Genomic DNA, 20,998 nt, shown 5'->3' on the forward strand with positions numbered 1-20,998 from the left:
ACCAAAGCAAAGTAAAAAAAAAAAAAAAAGGAAGATAGGTTCTTTTTTTTTCAGGAGAAAAGAAAGAAGATATATCTATTAAATAAAAATTTGCGGTTTGTTCTTTTGAATGATGACGTAATGTTTTTGATGCTTTGTTTTGAATATTTAAAAGAACACTAATTTTTAAAGGAAATTTATTTTGTAGATTATTGCTATTGATTTTATTTATATTGTTGGTATTGATATTATTGGTATTATTTTGTAGATGATTGGTATTTATATTGCTGGTATTGCTATTATTGGTATTATTTTGTAGATGATTGGTATTTATATTGTTGGTATTAATATTATTGGTATTATTTTGTAGATGATTGGTATTTATATTGTTGGTATTGATATTATTGGTATTATATTTGTTCATTATTGGTATTGATATTTTAATTTGTTTAAGAATTAATTTTATTATGAGTACTGTTTTATTGCTATAAAGATTTAGTAGTTTATTATCTCAAGATAAAAGTGTGAACTGTTATATAATGCACAAAATTATATATTTTATATGGTAATTAATATTTAAATGAATATTAATTAAGGTGTTAATTTGAAATTAAGTTTGTTAAATATCTTAATGAGTGGTATAAATTTCACCTTTTATTAGTGAAAAGTAAATATTATTTTAGGCACTGAATGTTTTATGTCATGTATTGAAATAGTTAACAAAGCTCATGGGTGAAGGTAAGTTTTAACGAATTTTTAGTCTTTTTCTCATGTTGTTATTAGAGGATTTTTAGGGAAAATAATTTTTTTTTTGTCAAAATGTCTGAAATTGACAAGGCGCGTAAGGATATTTTATATCAGGTAGCACTTGAGATGGAATTGGACGTTCATCCAACCATGAAAGTTGCAAAATTGCGCGAGCTTATAAAATCCTCCCCTCTGTTTAAAGACGAGGTCTTCGTAAATTCATTGGTCAAAAATATAGTTGAATTACGTGAGGAAGAACAACGTAAGGCAGAAACCGAATTGGAAGAGAAACGTAGACAACAAGAATTCGAGTTAGAAAAACAAAAGATGGAAATGAATTTTGAGTTGGAAAAACTCAAACTGCAAGCTACAGAACCTAAAGGTGCGGAGACTGGAAGCGTAGTACATCCGACGTCTTATTCTGAGACCAGAGTAGATATTCAAAAGTTACTGCCTCCATTTAAAGCCGAAACTGATGATATTACCCTATTTCTGATATTGCTGGAAAGGCAGCTAAAGTTGGCAAAAGTGCCTGAGCAACTTTGGGTTTCCCACCTGTTAAGTCTGATACCAAGTTCGATTTCTACCCTCATAGCCCGTGAGTCTGAAGAAAATGCTTCAAATTTTAACTATGTAAAAGATTTGCTTCTCAAGCGTTTCAAATTGAGTTCCGAGAAATTTAGGCAATTATTTTTTGCTCATCGCAAGGAAAAAGAAAGCACCTGGCGTGATCATTATTTTGAACTGAGAGCTTATTTCGAGAATTGGTTGAATGAGCTGAATGTTACCACTTTTAAGGATCTTCAGAATCTGATCATTGCGGATCAAATAAAAAGAAGAGTTCCTCCTGATTGCAAGGAACATCTGTTGGATGAGTGGGAACAATTAAACTCGCCAGATACTTTAGCTGATAAGCTTGACGCCTACGACAACCTTAGATCCACTTATGTAAGGAAGGATACTGCTGTTAAAAGTAAGAGAGAAATCTTATCTCAGGATAGTTACTCGAAATTAAATAAGCCTAATTATGCAGTAAAAAGAAACGAGTTTTCCTCGAATAAAGAATCGAAGATATCTTGTTATGGTTGTGGAAAACCAGGGTTTATAAGAAAGAAATGCCCTAATTGTTCCGTTGCAGAACAGAAAGAAACTGTTGAAGCAAGGAAGGTAATGCTCTATAGTTGTAATACTTCGACCGGGTCAACTCCGAATATACCTATTACGATCTGCAATAAGGAGGTATATGTCTGTGCAGACACAGGAGCAAACCGTTGTATTGCAGGTGAACGCATGTTTGAACTATTCAAGGAAAATCAAGTAGCATTGAAAAAGCACACTCATAATGTTACATTAGCTGATGGTGTGACCCAATCTAGAGAAACTTTGTCAGCTGTACTGCCAGTAACTATTGAAGGTAGAATTATTGAAACAGAATTTATAGTTTTACCTGAAGCTAAAGGTAACAGAACCTTGATGGGTATAAATTTTTTAAAGAAGGCTAATATAGTATTAGCAGCATCAACCAAGTCTTGGTATTTTGGTGATAATCCTAAGAAAAGGTATTCACTAGTTGAGGATTGCGAATCCACTGAACGCATTCCTGTAGCGAAGGTTGAAGTTAACCAATTTGCTTTGCGTAAAGATGAAGGAAAAGGTCTTACGCCTGATCAGAGAAATCAAATTAATGCTCTTCTTAAAAAGTATGAAAGATGCTTTCAACTAGGGGGAGAAGTTACTCCATTCGCCGAACATCATATTGAGACGGGGAATAATCCTCCTGTTGCAACGCCACCATACAGAATGACGCCTGTTAAAAAGGAAATTCTCAGGATAGAACTAGACAATCTCTTGGCTCAAGGTGTCATTGAAGAATGCGAGTCACCGTACGCTTCACCTGTGGTTCTTGTGCCTAAACCGGATGGTAGCATGAGGTTATGTATCGATTACCGCAAACTTAATTCCCTCACTGTACCAGATACATATCCTTTACCATTAATGGATGAATTATTGCATGAGGCTAAGCATACACCTTATATGTCAACATTAGACCTTAGATCTGGTTATCACCAAATTGCAGTTTATCCACCAGATCAGGATAAAACAGCATTTGTTTGTCCCTATGGAACTTTCCGGTACTTAAGGATGCCGTTTGGTCTACGAAATGCTCCAGCCACATTCCAAAGGTTGATTGATCGTTTCAGAAGAGGCTTGAAGGATATATTAGCTTTATCTTATCTTGATGACATCTTTGTTTTGTCGGACACTTTTGAGAACCATCTCTCCGATCTTCAAGCAGTGTTTGAGAGGCTCATCGAATTTAAACTGAATGCTAAACGAGAGAAATGTCACTTTGCTTGTGAAAAAGTAAAGTACTTGGGACACTGGATAACGCCTAAGGGATTAGAACTTGATCCTGCTAAAGTGGAAGCTATAAACAATATACCCCAACCGAAAAATGTAAAGCAAGTGCAATCCTTTTTACAATCTTGCTCGTGGTATCGACGTTTTATCCCGAACTTTGCTGATATTTCGCGGCCACTCAGTAATCTAACAAAGAAGAGAACCAGTTGGAATTGGGGAAAAGCAGAACAACAAGCTTTTGAAACTCTCAAGAAATGTCTTGTTACTCCTCCAGTATTGAAACAAGCTGATTGTAAGAAACCATTCATCTTAAGAACTGATGCTAGTAACTATGCCTTAGGAGCAGTGCTTTTACAAGGAGAGGATAAGACAAATGAACATCCTATAGAATATGCCAGTCGACTTCTCACAGCAGCTGAAAGAAATTACTCAACCACAGAAAGAGAAGCATTAGCTGTCGTGTGGGCGCTTGATAAATTCCGCGGTTATATAGAAGGCCAAGAAATCACTGTGGCGACGGACCATCAACCATTAAAGTGGTTGATGAATTTAAAGTCACCGTCTGGAAGATTAGCCCGCTGGTCTTTGAAAATTCAATCTTATAACCTCAAGATCGAATATTTTCCTGGAAAATCGAATGTAGTAGCTGATATGTTGTCTCGACCTGTCTGTGATACTAAAGTAAACAATACAGAAATCTGTAATTTTGTGAGCGTAGATATGCCATCTAGAAGTCCTGCTAGCATTCGTGATGCTCAGCTAAAGGATGAAAATATTAAGAAAATAATCGAATGTTTTGAAAATAATAAGAAGAATGAAGATTTTGTGAACTGGTCAGATAAAGGATATTTGATGAATCAAGGGATACTCTATAGATATGCCCCAGACTCCGATGCAGAAGAAGCTCAACTTGTAATACCTTCCCAAGAAAGAGAAACTATCATGAAATTGCATCACGATTCTCCTACTGCTGGTCATTTTGGAGAGAAAGGAACTTACCAACGTATTTCTCAGAGATACTATTGGACCGGCATGAGATCTTATATTGAAAATTATGTCAAGAAATGTCCTGAATGCTGTCGTTTCAAAGCAACCAATCAAAAACCTTCTGGACTCCTAAGAACTCCGGCGTACGCTCAACGATTCGAGACTTTGAGTATAGATTTATTTGGACCGTTACCAGAAAGTAAAAAAGGCCACAAGTGGATCTTTATTATTGAAGATTGCGCAACTAAATGGGTGGAACTGTTTTCTCTTGTCTCAGCCACTGCACATGAGTGTGCAACTAAACTTATTGAAGAAGTTTTCCTGAGGTACGGAATCCCAAGGAAATTAATTAGTGATAATGGCCCACAATTTGTTAGTGCTGTGCTGCAACAGGTTTGTTGTACACTGGACATTGATCAAATCCTAACTCCACTTTACCATCCACAAGCAAATCCAGTCGAAAGAAAAAATCGAGACTTAAAACCTCGTCTTGCTATCCTTGTGGGAGATTCACATGATTCTTGGTCTGAAAAACTACCAAGCATTCGTTTCGCTCTTAATTCTTCTAAATCAGATACAACTGGACATACTGCTGCATATTTGCAGTTTGGGCGTGAATTGAGGACAATTGATGATGTAGCCTACGATCTAAAAGCTGTTCTGGACAATGATAACTTTGTTCCGGAAATTACGCCGTACTTGAAGAGATTGGCCTCAATCTCTAAGACTGTTAAGGAACGCGTTGAAATGAAACAGGACCAGAGAAAGACTTATTATGACCGGAACCGTAAAAAACTGTATTTTACTCCTGGCCAAAAGGTTTGGGTTGCTTTACATCCAATTAGCAGAGCTCACAACAAAAAAACAGCAAAATTTATGCCAAAACGCGACGGCCCTTATGTGATCCTAACTCAAAGATCACCAGTTTCATACGAGGTGGCCAGTTTGGACAGTCCTAACACACCTATAGGAACTTACCATGTTTCGGCATTAAGACCGTTCGTTGAAATGGAGACTACTCCAATTGCTCCTCTGCGAAAAAGAGGAAGACCGAAGAAAAATGCTGTTTTAAAAGCGAGACGCTAATTAAAACAGAGGGGGAGGATGTAATGCCTGGTTTGCCCGAAAGAGGGAGCTAGGGAAAACTTCACCCATGATCCTCTCGGATTCTTCTGTAGAACGTTTTGTTTACAAGTAGATGTGTATATGTAGTACGAAAATGTTGTTTGATATTTGTTAGTGTTGTGTTTGTATTTTTTATATTAATTAAAATGTTATAAAAATAACATAGAGAGCTAGCCTGGTTTATTATAGTTACCTAATTCGTAGCAGCTGCTCCCTGAATCGCACCCCATCAAAATTATTACTCATTAATGATCCAGTGGTAAGTAGGTAGCTACATTATTTACATCACACTAGAGCTGCACAATGAGCTATTGGCGATACATCCCTGGAGAATCCGAAGACATGCTTTCGCAATTTTGATCCTCTGCTGAGGGGATGGCTCCCTTGCTTCGGTAGCCCGACGACCTGCGTGTGAACAGAGCCTGGCTAAGGCAGGGGCATACAGGTTGCCCCACGCCCCCATATCAGAGGGGGACCCCAAATCGAATAGAAGATTTATTTTAGGTTTCTAAGTGAACATGTTTTAAACAAAATATCAGTACAGTGTAAAATCAGTCAGTTTTATGTTAGCTTCATTAATCTATCGTATGAACACAAAAAAAACTATTTCGTAAATCCATGGCTTTCTAGTGCGAAATTCAGCTAAATTTTCGCAATGAATTTGACCCATTAAAAGGCTCTTCCGTTACATATCGTAAAATGCGATATGTTTATAATAATACAGGCTTCTGATTTTCTTAATTGAGCTAGCGTGATTTCGAAAATTTAGCTGAATTCCTCCTTAATGACAGCAAGGATATGAATTTTTCGCAGCTATGATGACAAAGTTAAGAATCAGAAAACTGCATTCAGCAAGATAGAGATAGAAATGTCAGAAAATCAATAAAATGGACAGAACGATATTTCCATTGGAGGATATTTATAGCTATTCTAGGTTTTTGTCAATTTTCTTGTATCTATAATGAGGTGAAAAAATTTAAATACCTCTATAAAGTTCGGTTCTTCATGTCTGAAATAATGAAGCTATGGGGGCCCCCCAAAGAAGTTTTTGCCCCCGGCCCCAATTTGGCTAAGTCGCGCCCTGCATGTGAAGTTGAGTACTTTACGGTATAACAGTTTAACGAGGCACCGTCGGTCCCTACGCAGAGTGGTCACCCACCTGACCGTGACTTCGGTGTTCTACTTGGAGGCGTGTCTTTACAGATCAGTCCACTGAGGGACGAGGATTAAGTGAAAATGTCGAAACAATTGTAGCATAATAAGAAACGTGATATCAACTTGTTACAACAGTCAATAAAATGTTCATTGCTACTAAGTTCGAGAGGAACTCCAACGTGTGCTACTTTTTTTTAAGATTGCATATTTTTAGGACCGCCGATCGCCTGTCAAGTGTTTACTGTACTGGGACTGACATATTTTGAATAGTTTCAAGCGGCAATAGTATTCGAATAGCTAGTTTTGCTAAATTAGGATCTTCATAGAAAACATCTGACCAGAATAATGTTAATGAAATTGTTCTAAATTTGGCTTCTAATTGTGTATATGAACTCAATTCAATCAAATTTCCATAATCTATGGAATGAATTTCCTTTATTATCTTTCCGAGGGAAATGTGAATATAATAAACACCATTCTTATTTTTTTTTAATAAAATAAAATTTGTCTAGCGGAACCCCTAAATTTTTCATTGGAACTCCAGGGTTCCGCGGAATACACTTTGTGAACCACTGTTCTAGAGTGACAGAAATCATAGATTTTAGTTTTCTTTTTTTAAATTTCGAAAAGATTTAAAATTGTGTTTTTTTTTTTTTTTTGTTACTCAAATTTCCGTTACTCACTTGAAAATTTTAAACACATTATCGATTAAAGTTATTAACATAATATATTGGGTCATCTACTGCTGTATACGAATTCGATTGAGAATAATTTTTACAATAATACTTTCGTTTCGCGGTTTTTCATGAAGATGTAAATTCTGCTAAGTAATACAGGAATACAAATGATTAAAAAACATACAAACAACGAATGTACATCTTACAAATGAAAATAAGCAAGCAAGTCAATAAATCTGAAAAAACATTTAAGGATTTAATGCGTAAAATAAAAAAAATAAAGAGAAAAATAAATAAAGAGATAACAAACCTGCATTTCTTTGGTGAGAGTCAAATTTGCCATATCCACTGGTTGAGGTGTATACGTATGAACAGACTCCGACTAAAAAATATACATATAAATTTTAATATAGGGGAGAGTCGGGTAGCCCCGCTCACTTAAGGAGTATTGCTTATATTTCTGTATAACATTGAGTAATAATCAATATTTTTGTATGTTTCTATTGTTTTATCATCTAATTAAATAATGCAAAAAGAATAAACCAAAAAAAGAACAGTTAAACTTAAAAAAAATCGAAATTTAAAAACACATGTTTTTCAGCTCTTTTCAAAATATGTCGGGTAGCCCCGCCCAGTTACAAAAATTATCTTTTTTGACTGTTTTTTCAGGTGTAAGTGAGAATGACCAATGTATTGACAATAGATAAACCTCATTTATCATTTTTATCACAAAATTATATTATTTATTGCATATTTATATACTTTTAGTGAATTCTATCATTTAATAACAACAAATGTCATACTTTTTATCATTATAAATGTATATTAGTATTTTATAATATTAATATAAATTTATATTAAATATTTAACGAAAATAATTCAATTTAAGTAACTATAATTAATAACAATAGTTTTTTTTCAAAATAAACTTATTTGGTTGATCTCTTCTTATAAACTTAATATTAAAATACTTCTTAAAAAATTACAAATTTACTTTGTATTTTGATTACTTTCAAATGCTTCTGTTGACTGATTCGTTCGCAAATAAGAGAAAATAAATAAGTAAGCGAAAAGATTATCATAATATTTATGATTTCTTGATATTAAATTTAATTTGGATACATCAATTACATTTTAAAAGTATTTAATTTTCATTTTCAAATATATAAATTTATGTTTCATATAATATTAAAACATATATTTGTTGTTAAAAATGCATATAACATTCAAATTTGAAGCAATAAAATAATAATCTTTGCAACCGTACATTTATCGATGAAATAAAATTAGGCGGTGATACCCGACATTCATGTGAGCGGGGCTACCCGAAATCCAATTTTTGTGTAAATTTGTAATTACTCGAACAATTGTTCACATATAAACTTCCTTCTTTGTGCAAATTAAACTTAAGACTACATACTTTAATGCTGTATGTATAGAAAAAATTATTTTTTTAGTATTAAAATAAAGTTTAATCGAAACATTCAACCAATTTTTCTTAATTTCAAGACTACTGTATTTAAAATATTATTAAAACTATTGTTTACCATGTTACCAGCTGCATAAATACTTGAAACTTTGAAAATAATCTTTTTTCAATATAACAATTAATGTCCGATGGCCCATTGACTTGAAAAAATATTCTATACATCTGAAATGGAAAGTGGGCGGAGGTACCCGCTGCGCGGGACTACCCGACTCTCCACTACAGGGTTTCTCAGTTTCAGAACTTCTTAACGACTTAAAATCTCAATGAAATGTAAAGGAGCGTTCTTTCCAGGACCTCTTCATTGTTGTCGGAAGAAAAACACTTTCTTTTTTGTCCTTTTTGTTCTTAGGCATTTATTATTGACGTGAGTATTGAGTCTTTTATGGATGATTTTTTTGCGTACGTCATGAAAGCATATCCGACCCATGTCTGATTTCGAGGATGCACACTCTTAGTTTTAAAAGTTTAACTGACACCCCATGTATAAAATCAACCAGGCTATTTTTGAAACATTTATTTAGTGTTTAATTTAATGTAAATATCTGGTTTTTAAATAGAATATAAACATTTTATAATATACTATGCTATATTATGTTATATATATATATATATATATATATATATATATATATATATATATATATATATATATATATATATATATATATATATATATATATATATATATATATATATATATATATATATATATATATGAAATATCAGGGCAACAACCCCGATATTGTTTGGATTATTCGTCAACATTACTGGAATAATGAGGTCATTTTCTGCATAATCTTTTTTATTTACTAAACTATGGTGAAAGCATACGTCTCAGCCCCCTCCAAGCTGGAGAGGGGGAGACCCATATCCCGTCTAAACTGACGGAGTTTAGTTAGGCATTATAAACTACAAAAAGCCACGCAAAAACCATCAGTCCTGCGTTTTATACGATAATTAAAATGGGTAAAAAGGGCAGTCCTATTGCCTTGCTTGCATTCCTACGCCTCATCGCAAATCATTTAATACTCATAGAAAATCGTTTAATCCTTCCTTATATGGAAGTGAAAGATCTTAAAATAACTCCTCTTTTGAAGCATAAATCTAATTATTATTCATTGGCATGTTTTCAACCTTGAAGGCCCAAAATAGAATATCTGCATTTTATGAAGACGAAAAAGTTTCAATGTAAAATAGTAATTTTTAGAAAAGTGTTGAAAATGAGAGAAAATGAAATGAAAACGTACTTTGGATGTGCGGGGTAGGGTTGTTCGTGCTTCACTTGGATCGAGTTTCCATCCGAGGGCGAGGAGGGCTTTAGTTGACTCTCGAATTGGTTCTTCATAACGTTCTTTCTCCTAAAACACAGATCAAGTCTTTGAAAGCATCGCTCTCTTATAAATGATAGAGGTTATTTTTCAATTCCTACTACACACTCGATATATCTTGTTCAAATCGTTCATAAAAATACTTTCTTATTCATTCACTCAACTTCAAATACTATTTTTTTTTTAAACTTATACTTCATGACACTCGACGTTAATACAGTTTTTTCTAATATAAACTCATTCATTCATTTCAGTTTTTATGGTCGAAAAAATTTACATTTTTATTTAAAAGTAACTAAAATAATATTTATCTTAGTTGACCTAAGTAGAAAATGACCTGATTTTTTTATATATATATATTAATAGCTGTCAGTAACAGCTTATTTAAACAAAGCCGAGTTTTAAATGAGTTTACAGCTTTGTTTAATCAAAAACTAGTTTCAGTTGAATTTCTGTTTTATTACTGATTATTCATGTTAGATTAGGTAAGAAAAAATAATGCTGAGACGATTTATAGGAAGATTGAAAGCAATCCATGGTTTATAGTTGAAACGTGTTTTTCCTAAATCATATAAAATGAACTCTGATTAAAATAAAATAGTGTTATGGAATTGAAGTGTCAGTTAAGTATAGGCTATCGCGACCTGTCCCTGATCCATTAGCATCAATTTCGACACCAATTGATGACCGACTATAGTTAATATTTATTTTAAAAGGTTGAAATTTTAAAGAAGCAATTTACTTCATAACGTAAAGTGAACGTCAGAGGCATAAAATACACTTAATAGAGGTAACACGCATTTTATAATCTCGTCAAATGCTTTCAAACTATGGACGCGTGTTCCGTAGTTGTAGGTCACTTACCATGTCACTCAACAAAGCAAAGGGTTTCAATCGAGGATGACACTTTCGCTCATCGTTCCAATAATCACCATACACCCAACCGTTCCCCATCTGAAATAGATAGAGAAACACATTAAACCCACACACACACATTATATATATATATATATATATATATATATATATATATATATATATATATATATATATATATATATATATATATATATATATATATATATATATATATATATATATATAAACTGCTGTTTGTAGAAAATGCAACACCATGAAAGAATCATCAGAATCAAATGAAATTTAATGCAGAAACGACTTGTACTGATACAAATAAATGATGAAATTTTCAAAACAAAAGAAACAAATTAAGCGTCCGAAATCAGTATTTGGTGCAGCCACCACGCGCTGCAATAAGTGCTGCTATACGACGTGGCATGGAGTCAAACAAATGTTGAATATCTGCTTGAGGAAGAGAATTCCATATCGCTTGTATGCGCAACCAAAGTTCGTCTTTGGAAACTGCAGGACGCGGATCACGAGTGAGACGCCGACCAACCATATCCCACACGTGCTCAATAGGCGACATATCCGGCGAATAAGCAGGCCAAGGAAGAAGTTGCATGCGTTGTGCTGAACAGAAGTCTCTAACAGTCCGCGCAACATGTGGGCGTGCATTATCCTGCTGAAAGATAGCTCCAGGGATGCCTTGAAGGAAAGGAACGACTTCGGGCTGTAGCACTTCACAGACGTATCTGTTGCTATTGAGATTACCCTCAATTCGTATCAAATTGGATCGTCCATGATACGAAATCGCACCCCAGACCATAACTACGGGTGTTCGACCACTATGTCGTTCAATAATACACTCAGGAAGGCAGCGTTGACCGGCATAACGTCTAACACGAACACGGCCATCATGGGTCCACAAATTGAAGCGTGATTCATCTGAAAAGACAACTTGGTGCCAATCAGCTCGCCAGTCTCTGTGCTCAAGAGCCCACTGCCGACGCAGCCGTCGATGATCCGCCGTGAGGGGAATCCTGTATAATGGCACCCTTGCACGCAATCCACGGCGCAGCAGATGACGACGAATTGACGAAGCCGACAATTGTACACCTGTAGCAGTAGACCAATGTGCTGCCAGCTGCCTGGAGGAAGCTGTGCGATCATTCACCGCCATGCGGAGCAGGTGTCGATCATCGCGCTCTGACGTCACCTTCTGTCGTCCAGTGCCTGTTTTTCGAGTTGTTCGGTGCTCGTCGGTCCACTGCTTCCAAACTCGCATTACTGTGGAACTGTTCCGCTGCATACGAGCTGCTATTGCGCGATAGGAAAATCCTCCTTCTCGAAGGCCGATTATCCTCCCTCGTTCAAACTCCGTAAGTTGCTTGAATTTCTTATTCTTCCGTCGTGGAGGCATACTCAGGTCTCACTAAACGTTTGCCACTAACAAATAATCATAGACTATTTTCAACGTCCCGCTACAGCACTTTATTTATACGCTTTCAGCATCAATTCAGAGGGCGCTGCGCGCGCCACGCACGCGCGATGGCTCTGAAACTTTATTAATTTGCATAATATCCTATAATTGACATTTGCTGCGAATTTCATTTGATTCTGATGATTCCTTCATGGTGTTGCATTTTCTACAAACAGCAGTTTATATATATATATATATATATATATATATATATATATATATATATATATATATATATATATATATATATATATATATATATATATATATATATATATGTTACCGTGAATAACCGAAATAAAGAGTATGTCAACATTCACAGGCGGAAGTCAACAATCACCCATTCACGGTAACATATCTAAATATAAACCAGATAGATAGGTACACACACACATATATACAATGAAGAGCCATTACATTATGACTACCCTGCTAATAGCACGTAGGACCACCTTAAGCCCTCAAAACTGCTAGCACTCGCCGTGGCCTTGATTCCACAAGGTGCTGATAGGTAGGCTGAGGTATCTGGTACCAAGCGCTCACCAACTGGTCCTGCAATTCCCTCACATTGCGAGGGGGTAACGTGGTATCACGAATTTGGTTTTCCAAGTAGGACCACAAATGCTCTATTGGATTAAGGTCGGGTGAATTTGGGGGCCAAGACATGACTTGAAAGTCACTGGAATGTTCCTCGAACCCATCCATGACGATTCGACCCTTATGACATGGTGCATTATCCTGTTGGTAAACACCGTACCCCGCAGGAAAGACTGTTGCTATGAATGGGTGAACCTGGTCTGCAACTATGTTTAAGTAGCTTACAGACATCAGGGATTGTTCTATGAGGATTATGGGTCCTAATGTGCCCCATGAAAAAATTGTTCCTGGTCGAGCCCATTGTTATAGATGGAGGGTGGTCATAATGTAATGGTTCTTCGGTGTAATTTATATATATATATATATATATATACAGATGGATGACAAAATAATACGAACACCTGTGAAAAAGTGTGACTTATTTCACACCTGCAGTACAGCCGCGCCACCTGCAACAGAAGTCTGCCACCTAGTGAGCGTGAAGAGAAAGCTATCAGACTCTCAACATTAGTCACCTGTGTTGCATGAGTTTATCTAACTAGCTTTTATATGGTGAAATGTTTGACCTGTCAGAATTCCAAAGAGGGATGATTGTTGGGACGCAATTAAATGGAGTATCGGTGACAGAAACAGCAAACCTTTTGGGGTTTGCAAGAAGTACTGTATCAGCCGTTATGACAGCATACATGAAAGAAGGTAAGACGAAGTCTTCAAAGCAAAACAGTGGCCGAAAGTCAAAGCTTGATGATAGGGATAGACATGTCTTGCAGCGCGCAGTAGCTCGAAAACACAAGCAATCGTTATCCGAGATAACACCAGACATAAACAGTCATCTTCAGGACCCCGTTTCAACAAGAACTGTTCAAAGAGAACTTCATGCAGCGAACATTTATGGGAGAGTGGCAATTCGTAAACCCTTGGTGACAGCAACCAATGCTTTCAAGCGCCGTCAGTGGTGCAGAGGTCACATAGGCTGATCCCCACAGCAGTGGCAGCAAGTAATATGGTCCGATAAATCATCCTTCACCTTATTTCAGACCACCGGACACGTTTATGTCTGGAGATCACCCAATGAAGCGTTTGATCCTGAATGCCTCTTACCAACTGTGAAACATGGAGGTGGCTCCATTATGGTTTGGGGGGCGATATCTTGGCGTGGTCTTGGGCCACTAGTACGTCTGCATGGAAGAATCAAATCTAATGACTATCTAAGCGTTCTAGCTGACCATGTTCATCCCTTTGTACAGACTGTATTCCTTGAAGAGCGACCGATTTTTCAAGACGACAACGCCCCTATCCACACCGCTAGGTGCGTTCAAACATGGTTCGAAGAGCATGACAATGAAGTTGAGCATCTCGCCTGACCCCCTCAGTCTCCGGACTTAAATATTATTGAACATTTGTGGCACTATTTGGAGTCTAAACTTCGTTCCCGATTCCCACCTCCAACAAATCTTTTGGAATTAGAGGCCGCTTTGCAAGAGGAATGGCTTAATATTCCTTTAAACGCTGTCCATGTCCTTTATGCATCGATCCCACGTCGTATTAAATCTGTAATTCAGTCAAAGGGTGGTCCAAGTCCCTGATAAATAAAGATTTTCTGATATTTCACAGGTGTTCGTATTATTTTGTCACCCATCTGTATATATATATATATATATATATATATATATATATATATATATATATATATATATATATATATATATATATATATATATATATATAGGCACACACACACATATATATACAGTTATATGAAAATCTACCTTTCGAATGGCCCATGCGTCGTGAAAATGTTCGGCAAACTTGACAATCACATTTGTTAGGTCTGGTGTAAGTTGTACCCTGAAATGAGTTAAAGATATATTATGACATAATTCCATTTCAGTAAGAAGCGAGAGAATCAAGAGTTTTTTTTTCCTTACATAGTGGTTGTGATGGGTTCTGGCATATAAGGTCCATCTGTGGGTCCAGATTCTTTATACCATTGGTCATCATCTCCGCTCTGAGTGAGGGAGTAGTCGGGTGGAAGGGCGCAGGCGATGGCCGTCAGGCAAGGAAGTGACTTATTGAACAGATCGGGATCGTATTCCTTTTGAACAAAAACAGTTTTGAGTTCTTTTCTACAGAAACAAAAATGACAGAACAGTGTTAATTAAGGAAGATTGTGATTACCATTTTTGCGAGTGAGTCGAAGATATTTGTGAAGAGTATCATCGTCAGCCTCTTCTCTTCTTCGGATGCCGCTCCGTAGGCACCCTGTCCTCCGGGTGATCCATAATACTTTCCACAACGATCAAAATGAAGGGTCAGCAACTGAAGTAGAAACAGATTGCCATCAGCACCTTCTATGATAAAAATCTATTATTGTTTTTTAGCGGTTAGAGCATCGGAGACCCAAAGGTCTCTGGTTCGATACCAGCCGGTGGCCAACGAATACCTCTCGCACATATTGGTAATTAATAAAACTCTTTCATTTTATTGAACTCTTCGCAGGAACTTTGATTTTAAGGATGAGAAAACAGTCGAATTATTTATTGGTAGAAAGTAAATATAAAGTGAATTTTAGTTCCAAATTCAGCTTCAAACAGAGATGGCATAAACATAAGTTTCTTCCAAACTACAAACAACTAAATGAACTACACACGATGAAATAAATATCCCTTAACCCGAGCAGAAGAAAGCGAAAAAACTCTTAAAAAACAAGAAACATCCATTATTAAAATAATTTTTAAACCAGTTTATAATTGCAGTCCTTTTTAAACAATCGCATTTGTTTTTAAACTGTTTAATGAATCTGTTTATTAACAAATAAAAAATAAACGATGCATTCAATTTATTAAAAAAAAATTAAACAACTGTATAAAAGAACATGATTTACTGAATTATTAAAAAAATCATGATACAATTTCATAAATAGAAGATATTAATTTACGATAGTATGAATTCAATTTAAAAATAAATTATTGTAATTGGTTAACTATCCAGTATCAAAGTAAAATGAAAGTAGTTATTTTCTTTTTTTAAAAAAAAGTAAAAGTTTTACTTTTACTTTAGTACTTTCTCGCAATAAATCAATTTTTATTTCTTCGAATTACTATTTACTATTTAAATGCTAATCGGCAAACAATTGAATTGGTACTTTTGGTTTTGTTTCAGTTTTCTTCTGGTTTTGTTCCCGTTTCGTCCGCCAGAGTCATGAAAGAAATATCATTCTTCCAAAAAAAAAAAAATAAATAAATACCGACCTTGACTTCGTAGCATAAATACAATTTTTTAGAATCATTTTTGAAATATCTTTATTGAAATAAACTCTTATGTGACAAAAAAAGTTGTTTACTCACTCTTAGAGCTACAGTTGTATATTCAGTGAGCACAGAAACATCCACAGTTAACTTTCGCAACAAACGCACCAACATACTCGGTTGCATCTCACTAAATTAAAGAGGAAAAATCTAATTATTCGGGAATTAAAAGAAAGAAGAATTCTCATAAATCCATTCATCTCTCAAAATCCAATACTTAAATGCTATTAAAAGTGTTTGAAATAAAGCAAGCGAAATCTATTGGCTCTAATTTAAAATTCGTTATATAGAAAATATTGCTATATTCGGATTAAAGATTTTTCGATTATTTATTAAATACTGCAATATTTTTAGTTGTGAATGATGTAGTATAAATATTGAAACTTAAAAAGGTGGAAATAAGTCCTTTCAGATTATTATTGTTCTACAGTGCATCAGAAAAAAATGTACTACCCTGAATCTAATGATCAGATCCTCACGTTCTAGGACTCATTCTTAATAGTTTAAGAGGGTTACCTCAAATAGGCTAATTAATTAGTGCAGACGATATTTTAAGTTACAAACTCAGACACAAAAACGAATTTTCGCTGAATAAACATACCTTTTTTTTCTCCAACGAATTGGGATTCCAGACCTCCAAAATATAGAAGGGTAGTCTAGGAAATAGAACCCTCGTAGTTAGGTCAAGAGTAGAGCGATCCCTTAACTCTAATTTTACTTTTTGCTTTTTTCGTCCATCTCGAGAACTTTTTGAACGAATTGAAAAAATTTGCACACACTTATAAAACTCATTAGTCCAAAGATAATTTCATGCAAAAAATAAATTTTGGTATTTATTATTTTTATAATTTTTTCTTTTTTGATAATAGTCGAAAATTTTTTGAAGTTTTAGTTATGTAATATTTTACGTCATTTTAAAATGTGTAATTTTAATTCAGAATTTTAACGGTTCCTGAGAAAACAAATATGAAATCCGATTTTCTCAGGAACTATTCAACCGATTTATATTTTGTAAAATTATAGACTTTAAGATGAAATTACATACCTTAAAATTCAGAAATTTTTTGAAGATAGCTCTTATATTTCGTTGGTCAAAAATCCATCGATGTGTTTAGAAAAAAGTACGCTTTTGTGAGTGATTTTGTAACTTAAAATAACATCCACACAAATTAATTAGAATATATGAAGTCTCGAACCATTAAGAATAAGTCCTAGAACGTGAAGATCCGATTACAGATTAAAAGCTATTCTAGGTGGTCTGTTTGTTTTTCTTTTTTTAGCACTCTGTACTTTATCTTCAGAATAAAAAATGCCAGTGGTACCAAGAATAATTAGTACACGTGTGAGAGACTGCAGAAACTTTCTTCATTAGAAACAAAAAGATAAACGTCTGAAAAATTTCAAATACGAGGAAAAAAAATGTCTTAGAACCTTTTTTTACAGAAAATACCACCTCGTTAGCGTTCCGATTAAAACTTTCAGACAAAAATTCTCTGATGGGAGACTCTGCTGTATTTTTTTTCAATCCATCTCAGATCATATTTTTAAAATCAGCCTCTCTCAATTTATAACAATCTATCTGAATCAGATTTGCAGCTACCGACTGCAAGCCATTAAAACGAAGGCTAACCATAAGCGTTAACAAAGTTCATCACAATGAGATAGTGTGGCGTAACTACCACTATAAATATTAAATACCAATTCACTAGTATATAAAACGTTAACTTTATTCTATTTTAAGGTACCTTTTGACAGATGAGGCTCGATAAGGTCGATCATTAAATCCCATCAATAGATTGCAAAATGAAAGGGCAAACAACATTTTCAGAATGCTTTGTTGGTCACTTCAAAGATATTGGCATGCATTTTAAAGTTTTAGAAAATTTTGTTACGCCTCCAACGTTTAAGAGACGGTATTATACTATTGGATTAGAACGACATAAACTATTGGACACCTAAAATACCACGAAATCCCCTTTCTTTTTTTCTCAATATGTTTCAAGTCGAACTCTAAAGAAAGTTAGAAAACACTTACTGAGTGAGAGCCACCAAGAAATCAGAGACTCCCTCTCTCTGACCTTTTGTCAATATTTTAACTTTGGAGAGTTTGTAGATGGTGTGGAGTGTTGCATCCAGAAGATTAGCATAATTGTCAGCATCTCCGAAGTAGTGGCAGTACTTGATGAGAAGAGGCATCACAGAGTTGCCGATGTAACGATTCAATGCCAGCGCCATTTCACTCTCTGATCCATCAAACTGAAATGATAGAACAGAAGCAGTTCATTATTTCGCCACCAGAGGACGTTTTCAAACAATTGTTTATATATACTTCATTTCAAAGGTCAACAAAATGTATCAGATACCATCTGGAAACGCCAAGTTCCACCGTTGAAATCAATGTGTTCAGATGTCGTCTTTAAGATCTTGGATTACCAAAACCCTCAAAGGGGTCTGGGGATCTCATAAGTCGTGACAAGTGAAACGTTTTTCAGTGATAGACGTCTTTTTAACAGAGAAGCTAATCCGAACCTTGATGAGCGTTCGCCTTTCAATGAGATGAACCTGTTTCCTAACCCAGCGTCGATACGAATTCCTCATCGGACTTGAACCGACCACAATGCTGACGTAAAACATCCTCAGTGGTAGACGGATCATGGGTAAGAGTCCCCTTGCCATCAGGCGAACCATAGGAGGTTTTCGTGGTTTCACTCTCCATGTTACACAAATGCGGGTAAGTTTCATCAAAGATACCTCCACGAAGGAAAAGTTTTACCACTACTTGATCCAGGATTCCCTTGTCTTCTGTTAAATTATAAGGCACCCTAAATTGTAAGGCACCGGATTTGGACATTAGTAGTTGTAAACTCAAAATTGCGTCTACTGTTCAACGATGGTTTTTAAAAAATTAAAAAAAAAGCTATTATGTACGGAAACTTGACAAAAAAAATTGTGCTTGAACAACTTTAATTTGTAACAACGATGCTTATCAGTTGTTGTTTATTCCTGAAAAAAAAATTATAGGCCAAGAATGTGTACTTCATTGAAAATGCCGCCTTCTAGCGGTGAAATTTAGAAGAAAAAAATTTATTAACTAATTCTGTTTCATAATTAATTTTTGAAAAATATCAAGTAGAATTTTAAAAATCTCAAGTACAGTCGTTCACAGAATATCTGAATAATATTATATAAATTTACCCTTTCTAGCATTGTAGCGGCTCTCAGATCTGGCAAAAGAGCATCTTCCAAGAGACGGAAGAATGTGTCTTGGCTCTCAATCCCATAGACTCTCTCCAAGAACAGAACAATGGATTGCTTGTGATTGGGTTGTACACCGATAGGCATATCACTTTCGCCTCCTACATTCACATCAAATAAATCAAATTTAATTAGTAGCGGCTTTAAGTTAAGAAGACACCATTTATAAGTGCTATTATTCCAAGTAAAATTTCAAATTTTCTTTTAGGAGGATTGTTTATTGAAGCAAAACAAAAAAGTTATAACGATTGATAATAAACATACCGATCTAAATGAACCCAAAATGGCAAAAACATAAATCATTCAAAACGACTGTCTAATATCCGGATTTCCTAAATTGTTTCGAGAATTATATTTAGTTACCAGCAACTATGCACTCATTCAGTCAAGTATTAAGTATAAAATAATGTCAACATTTACTAGGTGTAAAAATTAAGAAGCATCTCGATAATGTATTTTATTATCTCTTCGCAGGTTTTGAATTTAAATCTTCACGAATTTATATTAAATATCTTACATATTAAATATCTAACGGCTTTGATACAAATTTTTAAAAAATTATCGAAACCTGGATGAGACGCTCTCGTATTTAAACTATTTAAACATAAAAAGTCTCCAGTCTTAGTCTCTAGTAAGTAGTAAAGTCTCTGATCTAGGACTTATCTCTAGTATGTGTCACAGTATAGTTTGTCTACGGTTAGAACTCCTCCCGCCGCAAAGTTATAGGCCGTATGTTGCTATGGAACCAAGAATAGCGCATTTCAGGGAGGGCAGCTTCTCTTCCCTCTAGGACTAACACAATAGATCGAAGAAAAAGATTCCCTTCCTCCAGCCGACCCAATCCAAAACCTGTCTCAAACAGTGACCCCACACCCCTACATGAAATAGTTATACCTCGTTACCATAGTCACCGCCACGGGTCCAGACGAATGGTGATAGGAGTTCTTACTTTAGACAAACTGTATTTACCTTGAGGAGTGAGGAGATTGTATCGCAAACCGAGCACCCCTTCGAGGTCCTTCATGGGAACCAGAGACCGGAGAATAGCCCTCGCTCTGATACAGTCATTCTTTCCTTGAGCAATGGCAGCAGCTTCTGGAGCACAGCGTCCCAAAAGGTCCACGAGACAGCAGTAGAAATTGAGGATGGCCGATCCCATGTCGATGTAATCCTCATCTTCAGTCGACCCTTCCGCTAATTTTTCGACGGTTATTTTCTCGGACATTTTGATGGCATCCTTGATGGCAGCCAGCAATCCAGGTCCTTCGCCTCGCAAGGCCGGACCCAGACATTCAGGACGACGAATGAGTAGACGAATGACAAGATTGGCATTCTCCTCAACGCTTTCACCTGAAATAAGAATGATGATCTAATCAAATATCTCGTGGTGGTACTTAATACAGTTTAACCACGCTTCCCTCATTATCCAGAGTTAACTCGGGTATGTATAGATTTAAATATTTATTATCCCGAGTAAACTCGGGTATGTATAGATTTAAATATTCATTATCCCCAGTAAACTCGGACATGTATAGATTTAAATATTCATTATCCCCAGTAAACTCGGATATGTATAGATTTAAATATTCATTATCCCCAGTAAACTCGGGTATGTGAAAATTTAAATATTCATTATCCCGAGTAAACTC

At 35.3% G+C, this 20,998-nt stretch overlaps 1 protein-coding gene across 13 annotated transcripts in view; it reads right to left on the reverse strand.

Annotated features, from left to right (window-relative positions):
- RyR (Ryanodine receptor) overlaps nucleotides 1-20,998 on the reverse strand; it is a 286,011-nt gene that overhangs the window by 116,862 nt on the left and 148,151 nt on the right. For all 13 annotated transcript variants that reach the window (XM_087150450.1, XM_087150444.1, XM_087150445.1 and 10 more), the window contains 10 exons: nucleotides 20,319-20,699; nucleotides 19,290-19,450; nucleotides 18,130-18,350; nucleotides 16,134-16,224; nucleotides 14,965-15,105; nucleotides 14,715-14,881; nucleotides 14,556-14,634; nucleotides 10,713-10,802; nucleotides 9,768-9,878; nucleotides 7,342-7,413 (listed from right to left, as the gene is read on the reverse strand). In XM_087150450.1, coding sequence (XP_087006576.1) covers nucleotides 7,342-7,413; nucleotides 9,768-9,878; nucleotides 10,713-10,802; nucleotides 14,556-14,634; nucleotides 14,715-14,881; nucleotides 14,965-15,105; nucleotides 16,134-16,224; nucleotides 18,130-18,350; nucleotides 19,290-19,450; nucleotides 20,319-20,699 — 1,514 coding nt within the window. The remainder of the gene's footprint in view (nucleotides 1-7,341; nucleotides 7,414-9,767; nucleotides 9,879-10,712; nucleotides 10,803-14,555; nucleotides 14,635-14,714; nucleotides 14,882-14,964; nucleotides 15,106-16,133; nucleotides 16,225-18,129; nucleotides 18,351-19,289; nucleotides 19,451-20,318; nucleotides 20,700-20,998) is intronic.

This window comes from Parasteatoda tepidariorum, chromosome 1, assembly GCF_982258835.1.
Source record: "Parasteatoda tepidariorum strain Cologne lab strain chromosome 1, Ptep-v5.0, whole genome shotgun sequence".
NCBI classification, from domain to species: Eukaryota; Metazoa; Arthropoda; class Arachnida; order Araneae; family Theridiidae; genus Parasteatoda; species Parasteatoda tepidariorum.